Source organism: Perognathus longimembris, chromosome 17 (assembly GCF_023159225.1).
Source record: "Perognathus longimembris pacificus isolate PPM17 chromosome 17, ASM2315922v1, whole genome shotgun sequence".
NCBI lineage: Eukaryota > Metazoa > Chordata > Mammalia > Rodentia > Heteromyidae > Perognathus > Perognathus longimembris.
The window spans coordinates 26918542-26937850 of NC_063177.1; the positions used below are offsets into that span (position 1 = coordinate 26918542).

At 38.1% G+C, this 19309-nt stretch overlaps 2 protein-coding genes across 3 annotated transcripts in view; one reads left to right on the forward strand and one right to left on the reverse strand.

Moving 5' to 3' along the window:
• Window positions 1-19309, reverse strand: part of Med13 (mediator complex subunit 13) — a 100970-nt gene that overhangs the window by 19829 nt on the left and 61832 nt on the right. Inside the window, exons 13-20 of one of the 2 annotated variants that reach the window (XM_048366385.1) lie at window positions 16823-16913; window positions 16473-16687; window positions 15988-16184; window positions 14338-15248; window positions 4374-4535; window positions 3438-3661; window positions 1950-2139; window positions 522-978 (exon numbers count right to left, since the gene is read on the reverse strand). In XM_048366385.1, coding sequence (XP_048222342.1) covers window positions 522-978; window positions 1950-2139; window positions 3438-3661; window positions 4374-4535; window positions 14338-15248; window positions 15988-16184; window positions 16473-16687; window positions 16823-16913 — 2447 coding nt within the window. Of the gene's footprint in view, window positions 1-521; window positions 979-1949; window positions 2140-3437; window positions 3662-4373; window positions 4536-14337; window positions 15252-15987; window positions 16185-16472; window positions 16688-16822; window positions 16914-19309 lie in introns of both variants that reach the window. The other variant, XM_048366384.1, reaches the window with a different exon arrangement.
• Window positions 10616-11129, forward strand: LOC125366009 (60S ribosomal protein L23a-like). Its single transcript, XM_048366389.1, has one exon. The coding sequence runs from the start codon at window positions 10616-10618 to the stop codon at window positions 11084-11086; it is 471 nt and encodes a 156-aa protein (XP_048222346.1). The 3' UTR covers window positions 11087-11129.

Here is a 19309-nt window from a genome sequence, read left to right on the forward strand (position 1 = left end):
AGAACCCATGGCTTCGTGTATACAAGGCAAGCACTCTTGCCACTAGGCCATATTCCCAGCCCAGCAATTCATTTTTATTCACTTTTTTTTTTGTGGGGGGGGGGGGGCGGAAATTGAACCTAGGGCCTTATGCATGCTAAATACACACTCCATTCCACCACTGGGCTATCCTACAGCCCAAAAAATCTAAAACAAATTTTTTTGCAGTACAGTGGACTGAATTTGAGGCCTTAAGCTCTCTACTTGAGAGCTATTTTCAGTTCTCAAGGATCAGTTTGCTTTGTGTGTATGCGTGGGCTTGAATTCCGGACTTGGGCATGTCCCTGACCTTCTTTTGCCAAGGCTAGCACTTTGCAACTTGAGCCACAGCGCCACTTCCAGCTTCTTCTTCTTTTTTTTTTTTTTTTTTTCCCTGTTTATGTGGTACTGAGGAATTGAATCCAGGGCTGCATGCATGCTAGGCAAGCACTCTACCACTAATCCATACTCCCAAGCTCAAGAATCAGTATTTTTAAAGGTACCTTTCAGACACATCAGGATGTGGTTGAGTGGGAAGTGATGATGACTCTCCTGCAATTCCAGTTGTCTGTAAAGCTGATGATGGTTGACCTCCTAGTGGGCCACTCTGAACTGTACTTGCTTGTGTAGACATGGGTCCTGTACCACTACTGTTCATAGTGCCAAAAGGCGGAAATGAAGGTAATTTATTTGATGATACTCCACTATTCAAGCTGGCAGAGGATGAAGATGAAGTGGTAGTCAAAGTCGAATTAGCTGTGGTAAGTGAAGTTGATATGGCAACACCCGAAGTCATTGTCATAGTGGTACTTGCTGCAGATGCTATGGTGGCAGATGGAGTATTAGCATTTCCAGTATTTGCCATCTGAGGTGGAGGAATCAAAGACTGATTCGTAGGGGCAGCTAAGTTTGGCTGGGAAAGCAGAGAGCTATCCAGTGGCTGGGAAGCAAGATAAGGACCTAAAGAATAAAAACAGGATACTCAATTCTTTATTTCAGTCCTTTTTTAAAAAATACCATTGTATAAATAAAAAATAATCTAGTTAATATTTTCTTGGTAGTTATCCTCTAAAGGAGGATAACAGTGTAGCACAAACTTTCTATTTTTTTCCTAGAAACTAAATCAACAAATTTAAGTGGAACTGTAAAAATAAACTGAGCACTTTTATATAAATTACAGAAAGATTATGTAAGTGGAGTAAAATTCTACTACCTAGGCACAATTAAATGTAAAAAACAGTATAAAGCAAATTTTCACCAAACCACTGGAAGTGTTCCTAAATGACAAGTTGAAAAAATATTGTCTACACTGATAGCTAATTAAAATATAAAATGAAAGAATGTTATGAGGCTCAAATTATAGACATGTCTAATTTAATTCAACAGTTTGGTACTGAATCTCTCTGGGTTGAGTCTAAAGGAAGTTCTAATCACATGCTCTACCTACTAAGCTATCCCCAACCCCAATGATCAGTATTTTTAAAAGTACCTTTCAGATACATCAGATACATTTAACTTACAAATATTAACAAAAAACTTGGTATCTTAAATAACTTTTCTTTTTTCCAACTATAGCAAAGAACTATTATGTGGTATTGTAGAGGTTAACTACAAATTATTTTATGCCACACACAATAAATCACAAATTTTAACACAAACAAGACATCAGATCCTATAAAAAAGCAACAGAAACTAGTTCAGTACTCACAATTTCAACCTAATGGAATCCTTACACCAGTAGTCAAAATACATTTCTTAAAGAAAAGTTTTACATACACCAGTCTATGTCACAACTACTTATCTCTGACTTTATTGCACAAAAGCAGGAAGAGATAACGTGTAAATAAATGGCAAAGGCTATATTCCAGTAAGATTAATTTACAAAACACTTTGCTAAAACAAACCTTATATTGTAAATGAAAATATAATACCTAGATCAAATAGGCAGACTTGTGCATAAAGCTTGAGTTTAGAAAAAGCTTCATTGTCACCATCCGCTGCCTGAGAAAACCATTCTGCTACCAACTTTTCTGATAGTTTCTTTGAGGCAGTAGATCCCACTCTCATGATTCCATCTGTCAGCAGTCGAGAAATAGGTCTATGCAGACCTAATCGACAAGACTATAAACATATACAGAGAAAGTAGAATTAGCAAATTTATTACATCATCAAGATACATATAAATTAAGTTATATAAGCTATTAAAAATAAGTTCAATATCAAGGGAAAAGAATAGAACCATAAACCTTTTTCCTTTAAAAATTCGCTGGGATGACAGTTGCATAACATTTCGCCATTATTTTTTTTTCCTTACAACAGGGATAATAATTGAGCACCACTATACCCAGCCATTAGTTGAAATAGAATCTTGAACTTTTTTTTGCTTGAGCTTGCCTTGAACCACAAGTCCCAGTCTTTCAAGTCGCTAGGATTATAGGTTTGAACCATCATGCCTGACTCAAAGCCTTTAATAGGCTGGATGCAGTGGCTAGTGTCTGTAATGGGATCAGGAAGACTGAAGTTTGAGGTCACCACTATGCCTAACTCAAAGCCTTTAATAGGCTGAATGAAGTAGCTAATGTTTGTAATGCGATTAGGAAAACTGAAATTTGAGGTCAACCTGGTAAAAAGCTAGCAAGATGCTCATTCCAACCAATACCTTCCTTAGATATGCAGGGAGTATAAATAAATAAGAAGATCAGAGTCTAACACTGCCTATGCAATAAATGTGAGATCCATCTCTACCACTTGAGCCAGGCCTACACATCTGCTTTTTTCTGGTTGATTGGAAATAAGAGTCTCAGATTTGTCTGCCTGGGCTGGCTTTGAGCCATGAGCATCAGATACCAGCCTCATACATAGCTCGGATTATACCCTGTTTGTTTTTAATGCTGATCCTGGGGCTTGAAGTCTGGGCCTGGGCACAATCTTTGAGCTTTTTTACTCAAAGCTGGTCCTCTACTACTTGAACGACAGCTCTACTTCCAACTGTTTGGTGGTTAATTGGAGATAGAATTTTAATTTTTAAGAGAAGGTCTCACTATATAGCTGACTTTGGCCTGAAACTCACGGTGTGGCTAAGGCTAGTCTCAGGCTAGTCTCTTTCTGCTTCAGCTACCACACGGTAGGATTATAGGCATGGTCCAGCATACAAAAGGTTATTTAATGAGACACACACACATACTACCTTCACTATCTAACCCCTCCCCCCATATATTGTTTTCCACTAGAACCCATGGCATATACATCTAACAAAGAAACCAACTCAAGGTTGGCAGAATGTACTTACTTGGCTAGCAAGAGAATAAAAAATGTATTCTCTAAACCATTATCAGATGTTCCAATCATCTGAACTTCCAATGTAGTTTATACATACATAAAGGTCACTTTAAAATGCCAATTCTTTTAAAAACACCTACCTCATATATTGCGGTAAGATCTCTAAAAAAGCTTTTGGCTCCATTTAACAAAGCTTCATTCTCTGGACATAGTACAACATAGGCTATATCTCTTTGAGACCCATAAGGTTCCAGCATAAGTCTCTCCCAATGAGGGAGAGCAAATGGAGAAAGCACCAGAAAATCATAATCGTAACCCAACAAAAATGTGGGGATAGGCAGTGGTTCCGGAGATTCATCAGTTCCTAGTTAAAAAAAATGCATTTAAACAAAATTTAAAAACCAAAATATGTCAAAAGTTGAAGAAATAGTTAATCACCAAAATCAGTAAGGTACAGAAATAAATATTCTGGTTTTTAAAAAAATATACATTTGTATTAAGAAATTCTATTGAACTGCATTATTCACGGGGTATCAGTTTATATGACATTTGAATTATTCAGTCATTCATAAAAGTAAAACATAGGCAAATATACACACTACATTCTGAAACTCTGCACAGAAACTACAATTTCTATTTTAACAGCTATTATTCTAGGGCTGGGCTATGATAGACTACTTTCATAGCATGTATAAGTCTCTGAGTTCCACCCAGAGGGACAAGGAGACCATGGGTATTTTAACACTACAATTACCTCCATAACTCCCTAGTTCTCCACCTTTCCCATTCAATTTTATGAAACAGGACAAAGTAGTTTGAGGATTTTAGAGAGGTGTCAGAATTATAACCTTTACTTCAAATAAAAATCTTTACTGGAAACAGATCTAAGTGAAAATGCTCCTAGTGAAGTGAGATCACAGAACCTAAGAAAAGTGATTGTTGGAAATGTTGAAAGAAAGGCCAGAATCAGAAGAAATGGACAACAGTGGACTTAAATATTTAAGGAAGGCTGATGTGCTTATTCTAGTTGGGCATGGATCTGATGTCTCATATAAAATGACCCATAAATCATTTACCGTAAGAGCCTCGGCCAGCCATTTTGTGAAACTGTTGCCAGGTAAGCGGACCTTGGACCCCCCAAGGTCTTACTGTTCTTTTCTTCTGAATAGCATCCTGAAGAACTGGCTGAAGTGAGAGGAGCATTCGAAGTATATCCTGTGAGCACTGCATACTCACATCTACAAGCATTAAAAAGACCAAAAAAAAAAAAAAAAAAGATGAGTTAATAGAGTATATGGTTAACACAGATTTTTTTTCTTTCTTTTTTTATTGTCAAAGTGATGTACAGAGAGGTTACAGTTTCATACATTAGGCATTGGATACATTTCTTATACTGTTTGTTACCTCCTCCCTCATTCCCCCCTTCCCTCTCCCCCTTTCAGATTTTTTTTTTTTTTAATCTGTCATGGGGCTTGAACTCTGGGCCTAGGCACTGTACCTGAGCTCTTCAGCTCAAGGCTAGGGCTCTACCACTTGAGCCACAGCGCCACTTCCGGTTTTCTGGTGGTTTATTGGACTTTTCCTGCCTGAGCTGGCTTTGAACCGTGATCCTCAGATCTCAACCTCTTGAGTAGCTAGGATTACAGGAGTGAGCCCCCAGCCCCCAGCTTTAACACAGATTTTTAAGCTATGAAATACATCTATAAAAGTTTACTTTTGCTAAGCATTGGCAGACACTTATCTTCAATTATCCACCAGAAAACCTAAAGTGGTGTTGTGGCTCAAAGTGGTAGAGCACTAGCCTTGAGCAAGAGTTCAGGGACAGCATCCAAGCCATGAGTTCAAACCCCAAAACCAGCAACAACAAAAAAGTTTAGTTTTGAGCTGGGTGATGGTGGCTCATGCCTGCAATCAAACAGAGATCTGATGATCATGGGTCGAAGCCAGTCTGGGCAAGAAAGTCTATGAGACTCTTTATTTCTTATTACTCAGAAAAGGCTGGAAGTAGCACTGTGGCTCAAGTACTAGAGCACTAAGCCTTGAGCAGAAAAGCTCAGAGACAGAATCCAGGCCCTGAGTTTAAGCCCCATGACTGACAAAAAACCCAATGGTGCAACATATGATTAGCATGCGTAGAGACATATTAAAAAATGTATTTCCTTAAGATATTTACCAATCAGTTTATAAATTAACAAAATCTTATTGTTGCATTTATTTGGTCTATTGTTAGGGTTTTCTTGTTTTTGTTTTTGCTTATTTTAACCAGTCCTGGGGCTTGAACTCAGGGCCTGGGAGCTGTCCCAGAACCTCTTTGTGTTCAAGGCTAATGCTCTACCACTTGAGCCACAGTGTCACTTCCAGCTTTTTCTGAGTAGTTGATTGGATAAAAGAGTCTTGCACACTTTCCTGCCCAAACTGGCTTCAAACTACAATCTTCAGATGTTAGCCTCCAGAGTAGCTAGGATTAAAGGAATGAACCACTGGCTCTCTACATTCATTTTTTTTTTTAAATTTGTGTCACTATCAGGGATTGAATTTAAGGCCTTCAAATTTTGCTTGGCTTTTTTCAAAGCTAGCACTCTACTATTTAAATCATGCCTCCAGTGTGGTATTTGCTGTTAACGGAGATGGGAAACTCACAGACTTTTCCTCCCTGGCTGCTTCAAAGTTCAATCTTCCAGGTCTTGGCATCTTGAGTAGTTAAGATTACAGGTATGAACCACTACCTACAGATATTTTACCAGAAACTGTTTATACAGTTTAAAAATCACGTCGCTTTATTATTGATTATCTGGGAAAAGGGTTATCTAAGAGTAGCCATGATAAACAATTTGATAAGACTCTAATAATTCTGAAATATATTTCAGAAATAAGTATTAATCAGTGGCAGAGTACTTCCTTGGCATAAGCAAAGCATTGGATTCAATCTCCATAACCACACACAAAAAGAGACAACTGTGAAATATAAAACTTGAAAAGTAACTGATAATCTTAATCATCAAATACATTTTTGATCAATTCTCAAAGTAAGTATATAAGGTGATTTTGGAAACATCAAATGACTGAAAGAAACATCACTAAATGACATGCATATAATTCATATGACTTTCAGATGATTCAGATGTATCATTATATCAATCTGTGCATGTTATGACATTAAAAATCTTAATATTATAACCACCACCTAAAATTTATCAATGCTGGTTTTAATTTCCTGCTAGTTTTATTACCAAATTAGTATACAGAAACAAGTAATTTAATCCAAATACAGTGGCTTACAATTTTGCTTAAGTAACATACACTATTTAGTCATTAGAAGTGATAGAGCTATCTGACATACCTTAATAACTAGTATACTAGTATATAAAAAAAAGATTATAGGGCTGGGAGTGTGGCTTGGTGGTGAGTGCTTGCCTATCATGCATGAAGCTCTCACTATCACATACACAGAAAAAGCCAGAAGTAGTGCTATGGCTCAAGTGGTAGAGTGCTATAGCCTTGAGCAAAAGGTACTCAGGGAGAGTGCCAAGGCCCAGAGTTCAAGCCCCAGGACTGGCAAAAAAAAAAAAAAAAGAGAGAGAGAGATTATAAAACTGAAAATATTTTATACATTTAGAAATGTTTATATATTCACATATAAATATTTATATATTCACATGTAGACAGTATCAAAAGGTTATCACTGGCTACAGCTGTTCATTATGGAACTTTTAAAGAATATATACATTGTCCTCACTCCAAAAAATTCTTACCTAGTGAAGCTCAGAATTTGTATTTTGATTCTAATTAACTGTGATTCTCATGTTCTCGTTTGTGTGTGTGTGTGTGTGTGTGTGTGTGTGTGTGTGTGTGTAATTGAAGTTTGAATTCAGGGTCTTGGGCTTACTAAGCTGGCCACTTTACCACTTTTTCTTTTCTGTACTGCTGGTCCTGGGGCTTGAACTCAGGGCCTGGGTACTGTCCCAGAGATTTTTTGCTCAAGGCTAGTACTCTACTACTTGAGTCACAGCTTTTTCACTGTTAACTGGAGATAAGAGTCTCATGTACTTTCCTGGGTGAGTTGGCCTTGAACCATAATAATCAGATTTCAACTTTCTGAGTAGCTACAATGAAGACATGAGCCAACTGGTACTTGGTGACTTATCACTTTTACCATGACTCCAATCTTGCTTTTTTGCTGGTTATTTTGGAGATGGGATCTAGAGAACTTTTCTATCCAGGCTGGCCTCAAACTGCAAGCCTCAAGATCTTAAGTCTTCTTAGTATCTAGAATTACAGGCATGAGCCATTATTCCCAGTTTAATTATTTCATTCTTTAAAAATAAATTTAAGTGAGGATCCACTATGGGTCAAGAACTGTGCTAGTTACTGAGAACATTATGTAAACCAATTCTTACTTATGTCTTCAGGGACCTAGTAATATCATAGAAGGAAGACTAACATGAAAAAATATAATTACATACACTATGTGCTGAGGAAAAAAGACTTCATCAAATTAAAAATTAAGCTTCAAAGAATGTAAACAAGAAAAGTAAAATCAATCCCCATCAAGATCCCAGCTACATTCTTCACTGAAATAGAGAAAACAACCCATAAATTCATATGGAAATAGCCAAAGCAATTCTTGGCAAAAGAAGCAGCACAGGAAGAATCAAAATACCAGACTTCAAACTCTATTATAGAGCCATCATAACAAAAACAGTCTGGTATTGGTATAAAAACAGACCTGAAGACCAATGGAATAGAATAGAAGACCCAGAAATAAAGCCGCATTCTTACAGTCAGCTGATAGTCGACAAAGGAGCTAAAGACATACAATTGAAAAAAACCATAGTCTCTTCAACTACTGGTGCTGGGAAAACTGGGCAGCCATATGTAGAAAACTCAAAGTAGACCCTAGCCTATCACCATGCACCAAGATCAACTCAAAATGGATCAAGGACCTCAACATCAGACCTGAACCTTGAAACTACTGAAGGACAGAGTAGGAAAGAACTTAGGCTAGAACTTATAGGCACAGGAAGGAACTTCCTGAGGGGTTTTTTTGGTGGGTTTTTGTTTTTGTTTTGTCAGTACGGGAGCTTGGGACTCAGGGCCTGAGCACTGTCCCTGGCTTCTTTTTGCTCAAGGCTAGCACTCTGCCACTTGAGCCACAGTGCCACTTCTGCCCGTTTTGTATGTATGTGGTGCTGGGGAATTGAACCTAGTGCATCATGTATAGGAGACAAGCACTCTTACCACTAGGCCATATTCCAAGCCCGGAACTTCCCTGAATATAGTCCCAAGGGCACAACAGATAGGGGAGAGACTCGACAAATGGGACTACTACAAAATAAAAAGTTTCTGCACAGCTAAAGACATGGCCACCAAACTAGAAAGACAGCCAACCATATGGGAAAGGATCTTCACCAGCACAGCAACAGACAAAGGCCTAATATCCGTCACCTACAGAGAACTCAAAAAACTAACCTCCTCCAAACCCAGTAAACCAATTATTAAATAGGCAAAGGAGCTAAAGAGAGACTTCACAGGAGAAGAGATAAAAATGGCAAAGAAACATATGAGGAAATGTTCGACATCCATGGCAGTAAAAGAAATGCAAATAAAAACAACCCTGAGATACCACCTCACTCCAGTTAGAATGGTCTATACTCTGAACTCAGCCAACAGCAAATGCTGGAGGGAATGCGGGGAAAGAGGAACCCTTCTCCACTGTTGGAGGGAGTGCAAATTAGTACAACCACTTTGGAGAACAGTATGGAGGTTCCTCAAAAAGCTCAGCATAGACCTACCCTATGACCCAGCCATACCACTCCTAGGCATCCATCCTGAACAACAGGTCTCAGGATATCAGAAAGATATCTGCACATCCATGTTTATCACTGCACAATTCAAAATAGCCAAAATATGGAAACAGCCCAGATGCCCCTCTACAGATGAATGGATCCAAAAAATGTGGTACCTATACACAATGGAATACTACATAGCGATTAGAAATGATAGAATATTGGTATTTGCAGGGAAATGGTCAGAACTTGAACAAATAATGTTAAGTGAGACAAGCCTAGAACACAGAGAACAAAGGGGAATGGCCTCCTTAATATATGACTGTTAGGGGGGGCGGGTGGGGACACTAGAGACCAGGTCTGTGAAACAACAAACTTCTTTTCAAATGGTATTTCCACAGGTTTGGGTCAGCGACCTTACATTATGTATCTAAAACCAAACAACTACTAAACATAAAAAGGTCTAAAATAGACCTATCAGTGGATCACAATAGCTCAACAGCTATGTACATTTATGATCATATAAGACGAGGATAAGCAAAAACAACTCCAAGAGAAGGACACAGGAGGACTCTATTGTTGACGTTACATTTAAAGTTCTGGGTGAATTTCCTTTTGCGTATACCACATGGTTACTGTACATGATTTTGGTACACTGGGTATTATATGTATGCCTACCTGATCTAGGGAAGGGAAAGAAAAACGAGGATGTAAGATATCACAAGAAATGTACTCACTGCCTTATTATGTAACTGGACCCCTTTTGCACAACACCTTGTCAACAAAATTTAAATAATAAAAGAAAAGTAAAAGGATAGAACTGGAGGCATGGCTCAAGTGATAGAGTGCCAGTCTTGAGCAAAAAGCCAAGCCAGAGCACGAGATCCCAAGTTTAAGCTCCAGAACCAGCAAAAAAAGAATAAAAATAAATAAATAAAATACTTTCTAATCATGTGTTGTAAGAGACAGTGACCCAAAACATATAAAGAACAGGGGTAACTAAATAATAAAAAGACAAAATAACTTGAAACAAGACATCCTAACTTTAAAAACAAGCAAAGCCAAGTGTGGTGGCATATACCTGTAATCCCAGCACTTGGGAAGCTGAGATAAACCAATCCTATATGAGATCCTACCCTATTCCTACCCCTCAAACAAAACAAAATAAAACAGAAACAGGCAAAGAACCTAAAAAGATATTTCTCCAAAACAGATATAAAAACAGGCATTAAATATATGAAAAGGTGCATAACATTTTTCACTAAGGAAATACAAGACTTCCAGAATAAGATACCACTTCATACTATGATTACTGTAATAAAAAAGATTCATTAGTTGTGCACTCGTGTTTCATACTTGTAGTCCAGTAGCTACTCAGGAGGCTGGGATCTGAGATTCATTGTTCAAATCCAGCCCAGGCAGGAAAATCCACGAGACTCCTATCTATAAATAACTACCAAAAACCCAAAATAGAGCTCAAGTAGTAGAGCACAAGTCTTGAGCAAAAAAGCTCAAAGACACTTTTCACCAAGATGGCGCTGAAAGCGAAGAAGGGAGCTTCGGTCCCTCCTAAAGCTGAAGCCAAGGAAAAGGCTTTGAAGGCCAAGAAGGCAGGGCTGAAAGGTGTCCACAGTAACAAAAAGAAAAAGATGTGCACTTCACCACCCTTCCGGCGGCCCAAGACGCTGCAGCTCCGGATAAAGCCCAAATACCCTAGAAAGAGTGCCCCAAAGACAAACATGCTTGATCACTATGCTATCATAAAGTTCCACCTGACCACTGAGTCAGCCATGAAAAAGACAGAAGACAACAACACACTTGTGTTCATTGTAGATGTCAAGGCCAACAAGCATCAGATCAAACAGGCTGTGAAGAAGCTCTATGACATTGATGTAGCTAAGGTCAATACCCTGATCAGACCTGATGGAAGGAAGAAAGCATATGTTCGACTAGGTCCTGATTATGATGCCTTAGATGTTGCCAACAAAATTGGAATTATCTAAACTGAGTCCAGCTGGCTAATTATAAATATACATTTTTTTCCACACACACACAAAAAAAGCTCAAAGACAATGTTCAGGGCCCAAGTTCAAGCCCCATGACTGGCACAAAATAAAAAAAGGGGGGGAGGGAGTGTTTGGTGATATGAGTTGATACTGGTTCAGAACACATAGGACACTTAAACATTACTAGCTGAAATTAAGAGCGAAAGACCTTTGGAAAAATCCCTGAAAATATTAAACAGTTTTATGACCCAATTAATCTACCTAAGAGCAATTAAAATGCATGTCCATATGAAAACATATAGCCAAATATTAATAGTGTTATATTAGTCAAGATATACAAATAATCCAATGTCCATTAATTTGATTAACTGATTTAAAAATATACTCTAACTAGGCTGGGGACACAGCTCAAGTGGTACAGCACCTGCCAGGCAAGTGTGAAGCCCTAAGTTGCTTCTAGACAACCAAAAAGAGAAAAGAAAAAAGAAAAAAAAAAGAAAGAGAGGCAAAATACTAATATTCATAAAATGGAATACTGTTCAGCAATAAAGAAATTAAGTAATATATGAATCTTTTAAACATCAAGTGGAAAAGGTCTGTCATAAAAGGTCACATATAATTCTATGGTTAAGAAACTTCTAAATAAGGAAAATCTATTAGGACAGAATCTAAAAGACTAATGGTAACCTACAGCTGAGAGAAAGGAGTGGAGGGAAACAGTGCATGACTACTAATGGATATGGGATTTATTTTGGAGGTAATGACAATATTCTAAAAGTAACTGGGTGCCACCAGAGACAGTTATTAAATAACCAACAGCTCTTGGCTCTTTTCCTTTTTTAAATTCAGTCTTCTAGTATGCGTTGGATGTATCTTTTTTTTTTGCCAGTCCTGGGCCTTGGACTCAGGGCCTGAGCACTGTCCCTGGCTTCTTTTTGCTCAAGGCTAGCACTCTGCCACTTGAGCCACAGCGCCACTTCTGGCCATTTTCTATATATGTGGTGCTGGGGAATCGAACCCAGGGCCTCATGTATATGAAGCAAGCACTCTTGCCACTAGGCCATATTCCCAGCCCCAAACAAGAGGTTTGGGTTTTTTTTTTTAAATTGTATGGCTTGCAGTTATTTCTATTTTCTTTTTTCTTCTATTTTAGTTTAGAACCTGTTGTCACTATTTTTTTTTTTGCCAGTCCTGAGCTTTGGACTCAGGGTCTGAGCACTGTCCCTGGCTTCTTTTTGCTCAAGGCTAGCACTCTGCCACTTGAGCCGCAGCGCCACTTCTGGCCATTTTCTGTATATGTGGTGCTGGGGAATCGAACCCAGGGCCTCATGTATATGAGGCAAGCGCTCTTGCCACTAGGCCATATCCCCAGCCCTGGATGTATCTTGACATTGTCATGTATCAAAAAGTAATTACTGGCCCCTTTTTATCTCATGAAGTTGAATCAGGAGGATTAGGTTTGGAGGCCAGATGATCAAAGGGGTATGGTGATGTACAGCTGTTATCCTATGTACGGCAGGAAAATAGTAGGACTGCACCAAGGGCAGATCTAGACAAAAAGCAAGACCCAAACCAATTGCACATGGCTCATGCCTATAATCCTAGCTCCAAAACAAAAAAAACAATCCTAGCTCCAGAGAATCTCAGTCTGAAGCTAGTCTGGGCAGGCACATCCAAGAGACTCTTACCTACAATTAACCAGCAAAGAGCCAGAAGTGGAGGTACGGCTAAAGTGTACTGCCCCAGCCAACTGACAGTGTAAATAAGGCTGAGAGTTTAAGCACAAATGCCAGCACACACACACACACACACACACACACACACACACACACACACACACACACACACACACACACACACACACTAAATATATCAAAACCATCCAGTATGGAAAAGGCCTGAAGACATGGCTTGGCAGTAAAGTGCCTGCCTAAAAAGCACAAATGCGGGCTGGGGATATAGCCTAGTGGCAAGACTGCCTGCCTCGGATACACGAGGCCCTAGGTTCGATTCCCCAGCACCACATATACAGAAAACGGCCAGTAGCGGCGCTGTGGCTCAAGTGGCAGAGTGCTAGCCTTGAGCAGGAAGAAGCTCAGGCCCTGAGTCCAAGGCCCAGTACTGGCCAAAAAAAAAAAAAAAAAAAAAAAAAAAAGAGATAAAAAGCACAAATGCAAATCCTAGTATTATAAAAGAAAAGAAATTAAGCCACAAAATGAGTAACTATATTTTCTGTTCAAGAATTCGATTATCAAAAATAGATTTGATAAAATAAATGCTTTTTCCTATTCTATTCCTGAGCAATTCTGAACATGTGCAAAATATCAAGAATTAGCCAATCCTGAATTTTATGTGTACATAAAGAATAATTTAGTTTTGTCTGTTTCAGAACTTATTAAAGGTCCCAAGTTCATATTCCAATTATTCCCCTCCCACCCCCCAAAACCTCCTACATTATTTTGGTGTTTGGACACCTCTTAGGCTTCATCTCAAACCAGTTTTCCCAACATCAAATGCATTCTGGAACCATTAGCCTCCTTATGTTCCTCAAATACATCAAGCACAGTATTCCCTCAAGGTCTTTGCATGCTGCATAGCCTATAACACTCTTTCCTGTTAATCCACACAAGGAACATTCTCTCACTTTATGTACAAATCTGTTTAAGTATTCCTAATTAGTAATATATTCTCTGATCATCCATCTAAAATAATATTTGTAATTTTCTATTTTTTGCCCTGCTTTTTGTCTTCCTTCCAAGTATTTGTCACTAATATATGTGACACAATTAATTATGATTTTGTTTAAAATCTAAATTATTAGCTCAAAGGGGCAAGGAGTAAGTCTGCTTTGTCCATTAATGAGTCTAGAATAGTATCAAGAGCATACAAAGAGTGGGGCACTGGTAGCTTATGCCTGTATTCCTAGCTACTCAGATCATAGTTTGAAACCAGCCAGGGCAGAAACATCCAAAAGTCCGTGAGACTCATCTCCAATCAACTACTCAGAAAAAGTTGGAAGTGGCTCTGTGGCTCAAGTGGTAGAGTGGTAGCTTTGAGTACAAAGAGGCACAGGGATAGCACCCAAGCCCTGAGTTCAAGCCCCAGGGCCAGCAAACAAACAAACAAATGAAACACATAAAAGGCTTTTTAACTCAGTAAATAGATATTTTTCCCTAAGAGAGAAAAGCAAGTTATACAACTAGGGGAAAACAACCAAACAATAACAATAAAACAATTAACATACTTACCAGTTCGTTTGGACCAGGGATGTAGGCATGAACTTTTTACAAGTGCTTCATCAACTTTTCCTCCTGACATGTTATCCATGAACTGACGCCCATGTTCTAATGCAAGATAGCAGTCATTACAACAGTCACGCTCTTCTACACGAACCCAATTGCTAATTACACCAATTTTGGGAAAAGGATCTTGGTCTGTTACTCCGAAGGGTGAAAATAAATTAGTGCACTGATCCTGCAGTAATAATATTAACTCATCAGGCAATTTTTCAGATTCTTTTAGACCTCCATGTTCAGCAGAGTTAGCCCTGAGAGCTTCAAAACGTTTTTCTGCTTCTTTACCACAGTCGGTGTTGCGTCCTATGATGTCTAGTTCATCTTCAAGAAATAGTCCTGAATTGTTTCCAAATTTCCTGTTCATGACTGCACTGAAGCCACAGGTACACCTATACTGTGCTTCCTGTGTTGGATCTGGAATGTAAACTCCAACATCGGCACCCTTGATATTCATGTTGCAGACACAGATACAGCAACTATCAAAGTTACAGTCTTTAAACAAATTCATAACTGACTCTGAGAGGATGAGGTTTACATAAAGACTATGTGCTTCAGGGACAGAAGGGACAGTTGCGGGTTCAACAGAATTAAGGGGTCTGCATGTAGATGGGGTGGAGGCTGGTGAGTACAAGTCTGAATTTTCATATTTGACTGAACCTTGAGCACTTGCAGGCCCACCAGTTCCACGAGGAGTCCGAGGTGTCCTTGGAGTCCTTGGAGTTGGAAACCTAGGAGTGGATGGAGAAGGAAGAATTCCTGCTCCACTGTTACTAGGTGGTGCACTGCTAGGGGGCATCCCAAAAGATGTATGGGTTTGAGGTGTATAAGCAGGGCCATATTCTTGATCCATATTATTCCCATCACTACTGTCAATAGAACAAAAGAGAAAATCAGATACATACATAAAAACATACTGCTATAAAAATGCCCCAAATGTTTTTCAGCAACATTGAAAATTGTAATATAGACAATACAAAAACAACAAGTATACTTAAGATTTATTTCTGTTTAGTACACCTACTCTGGTCATTGCTGTAGACTAAGATCATCAAACTGAACTTATCAATAAAGCCTACAGACCCATGTCCATACCTACACAACCAAAATTACTATCTATAAACTTCCTATATGAGATATATACATATTTCACTAACATCTAAAGTATCACTGATTGTAAAAAAAAAAATCCCATTTGAGATATTCATGTGTAAAAAGTGATAATAATTTAATAGGAACATAATGGTCTTCAGTTTTCTAATAGTTTATACATAGTACCATTATAATCAAGTAGGAAAGATTTTTTTTTTTTTTTTGCCAGTCCTGGGCTTGAACTCAGGGCCTGAGCACTGTCCCTGGCTTCTTTTTGCTTAAGGCTAGCACTCTGCCACTTGAGCCATAGCGCCACTTCTGGCCGTTTTCTATATATGTGGTGCTGGGGAATTGAACCTAGGGCTTCATGTATACGAGTAAGCACTCTTGCCACTAGGCCATATTCCCAGCGGAAAGAATTTTTTTAAATGAACTTTTCCCAGCATACAAGGTTTTCTATAAGAAAAGTTAAACCTATATAAATGTTCATATTAATAAAAGAACATGTCATACCCCTCTTTGATGAATGGCATTGAAGGCCCGGAAGGAAGCAATTCTAATTTTCCAACAGTCCAACTCTGGCGGTAAATACACTCTTCAGGCAATTTGATAGGGGGCAGACATTGGCTTGGCAGAGTTTTTAGAGGTGCAAACATGGAACATCCCACTAGTACTTGACAATTTTCAGGTTTATAAACATAAGAAAAATCCTGTAATACAAAGACAGCAGACTTTTAATACCTCATCTTCTAGAGACAAAATAACACAAGAAAAACAAAAAACAAACTGACTCTGTCTTTTTTTCTATTCTTTGAACAGAAAAAATTTAAACAATTCTATTCTATTCTTAAATACATTCTTAGTGTCACAATTCAGTCCTTAAATTGGTTAGCTACAAAGCTAGAATCAACTATTTTGGATTTCTCAATATAGAAACATACTAATTCTATAAGGAAATATAGGAAATGTTATTTTTTTTAGAAAAATAAAACACTTACTTTAATTTCAGAAGGTTTTGGGCTACAAAATCCCTCATCAACCTCAATTTTGAACTGTGCTCCTATACTAGAACTACTTCCTTCTAGAACAGTTCCTCCAGGTGTTGTATCCATACTACCATATTCTTTATTATTCATATTCATTGGGGAAAATCCCAAAATATGTTGTTCCAATGATGGTGGTGTAGGATACATCTTATGAAGATCTGCAGTGCCTATATTTAATAAAACACACATTTTAATATAAGACTACAAAGAGGTGAATCTGTGTTTAAAACAAAAGGAGTAAGAAGCTTTGTTGAGAATTAAAAGTTTGCAAATTTATGTAAAACACAGGTTGGGAAGCTTACTTATGCATGATAAGGGATCCAGATTTCCTGTCTTTGATTCTTTGCAGTTGGCTTTATCATCAGATCCATTCGCCGATTTTTTAGATCCAGGCTATTTAAAAAAAGCACATATTTACCTGAAATCCAATGTGATCTCAAAGTAGTACTCATTCAAAAGCAAGTTAAAAGTAAAATACATTCATCAAAAATAGTATTTTGAATCTGTGACAAATACATACTGGATATCATTTAAAGATAGAAAATTTATTTTAGGCAATCACCAAATAGTTATTTGATAAACCACCCAATTAACATAGAAAATGGTTCTCCAAAGAAAATAACTAACAAAACACAAAAAAGCAAGAATAATCAATAATTTAAAACCTATTAAAAAAGGATTTGTAGATTTAAAATGAAACTTAATAAGATACTCATAAAGCATTTATTTCTTTAAATAGAAGAAATTAAAGTCCCCTATATAATCAATTACCCATCTGAATTCCTGTTTGTACTTTTACCATGTTTTAATACTTTCCTTACCTCTGGCAAAGGTAAAAAACTAAGCACAAACTTCTGAAAGATCTCATAAAAGTCACTAAATGGAAGAGAGAGAGAGAGAGAGAGAGAGAGAGAGAGAGAGAGAGAGAGAGTGTGTGTGAGTGTGTGTGTGTGTGTGTGTGTGTTTGGTGCTGTTCCTCACATTTGACCTCAGGGCCTAAGCATTGCTCAAGGTTAGCATGCTCTAAGACTTGACCCACAGCTCCACTTCTGGCTCTTTGGTGGTTAATTGGTAAGTCTCATGAACTTTCCTACCAGGCTGGCTTTAAAACTTGATACTCAGATCGCAGCCTCCTGAGTAGCTAGGATTACAGGTATAAGCTACCAGCGCTGGCTAAAAATACATTTTAATATTAAGTTTAACATCTTTAATCTATCATTGATGCTTTCACAGCTGACATTTGTAGTGTTTTCTGCTAGGCCCTCTGAGATACAAATGCACACCAAGCTCTCTGACTAATCTTGTTACCAGAGAGGAGCCTAAGCTAATATACAAATAGTAGCAAAGAAAGCATCTAAACATACAAAAGCACTCAAAGTAATGTTCATTTAGTGAAACATACACTACATTATGGAATAGAGAATAAAATTTTTTACATATGGCTATATCTACCATCTTATTTTTATATACATGTATACAAAAATACCTAGATATATACAGACCTGACAGGATTAATAGTATATATTGCATAGTACAACAAAGACCAAATGTGCTATAACTCTCCAAGCTACTTTTATGCAAATGAAAAAGGAATGCAGTTTTATGATAATAAAGTACATAATTAACTTGCTAGAGCCTTGACATTCTTGCAAATTTCATTCTAAACTTTAGGTGTAAACAAGCAAATATTACCTTTGCCTTCCTCTTTCATTATTACGGTGTATATCTGTGATTAATATCATGCCATACAAATTCAGAAGATCTGATGTTTTGTATTGTTTTGTTTGTACTGGTCCTAGGGCTTGAACTCCAGCCCTGGGCACTGTCCCTGAACTTTATTTTTTTTGGCTCAAGGCTAGGTCTCTACCATTTGACATAGCTCCACTTTCAGCCTTCTGGTAGTTTATTGGAGATAGAGAGTCTCATGGACTTTTCTGCCTGGGCTGGCTTCAAACCACCATCCTTAGATCCTCAGCCTCCTGAGTAGTAAGGATTGTATGTATGAGATACCAGTGCCCAGCAGAACTGATATTTCTTTTTCTATTTTTGTCAGTTCTAGGCCTTGAACTCCAGGTCTGGGCACCAACACTGAGCATTTTTGCTCAAGGCCACTGATCTACAACTTCGAGCCAAAGGAGTACTTCTAGTTTTCTGGTTATTAATTTGAAGATAAGGGTCTTACAGTCTTTCCTGCCTGGGCTGACTGAAAGGCACGATCCTCTGATCTCAGCTTCCTGAGTAGCTAGGATTCTAGGTGTGAGCCACCAACACTTGGCTTACAGAACTGGTATTTCTTAATAAATTGAAAAGGCATACAAATACACACACACACACACACACACACACACACACACACATCTGTATCTATCCATATAGATATATATAGATAGATATACATTGCCAGGCCTGGGGCTTAGACTCAGGGCCTGAGCACGAGCACTGTCCCTGGCTTCTTTTTGCTCAAGGCTAGCACAATACCTCTTGAGCCACAGTGCCACTTCTGGATTTTTCTGTTTATGTGGTGCTGAGGAATCGAACCCAGAGCTTCATGCATGCAAGGCAAGCACTCTACCATGAAGCCATATTCCTAGCCAAGGTATATAATCTTAATGTTAATTACTTAATATATTCTCTAGCTGAATCAATTTTAGAGTCACTTCTCAAACTAGCAGATGAAAAAATGGTAAATTATTCTGGTTCCTAAGAACTGCAAAAGAATATGTGGCAGAGCTCAAATTGAACTTAATTTTGTATCCTTCAAACATACATAGAAAGGGAGGAAAGAAACC

What these genes read in the sequence shown, in the direction of transcription:
- LOC125366009 (XM_048366389.1), top strand. Translation starts at nt 10,616, where the DNA reads ATGGCGCTGAAAGCGAAGAAGGGAGCTTCGGTCCCTCCTAAAGCTGAA.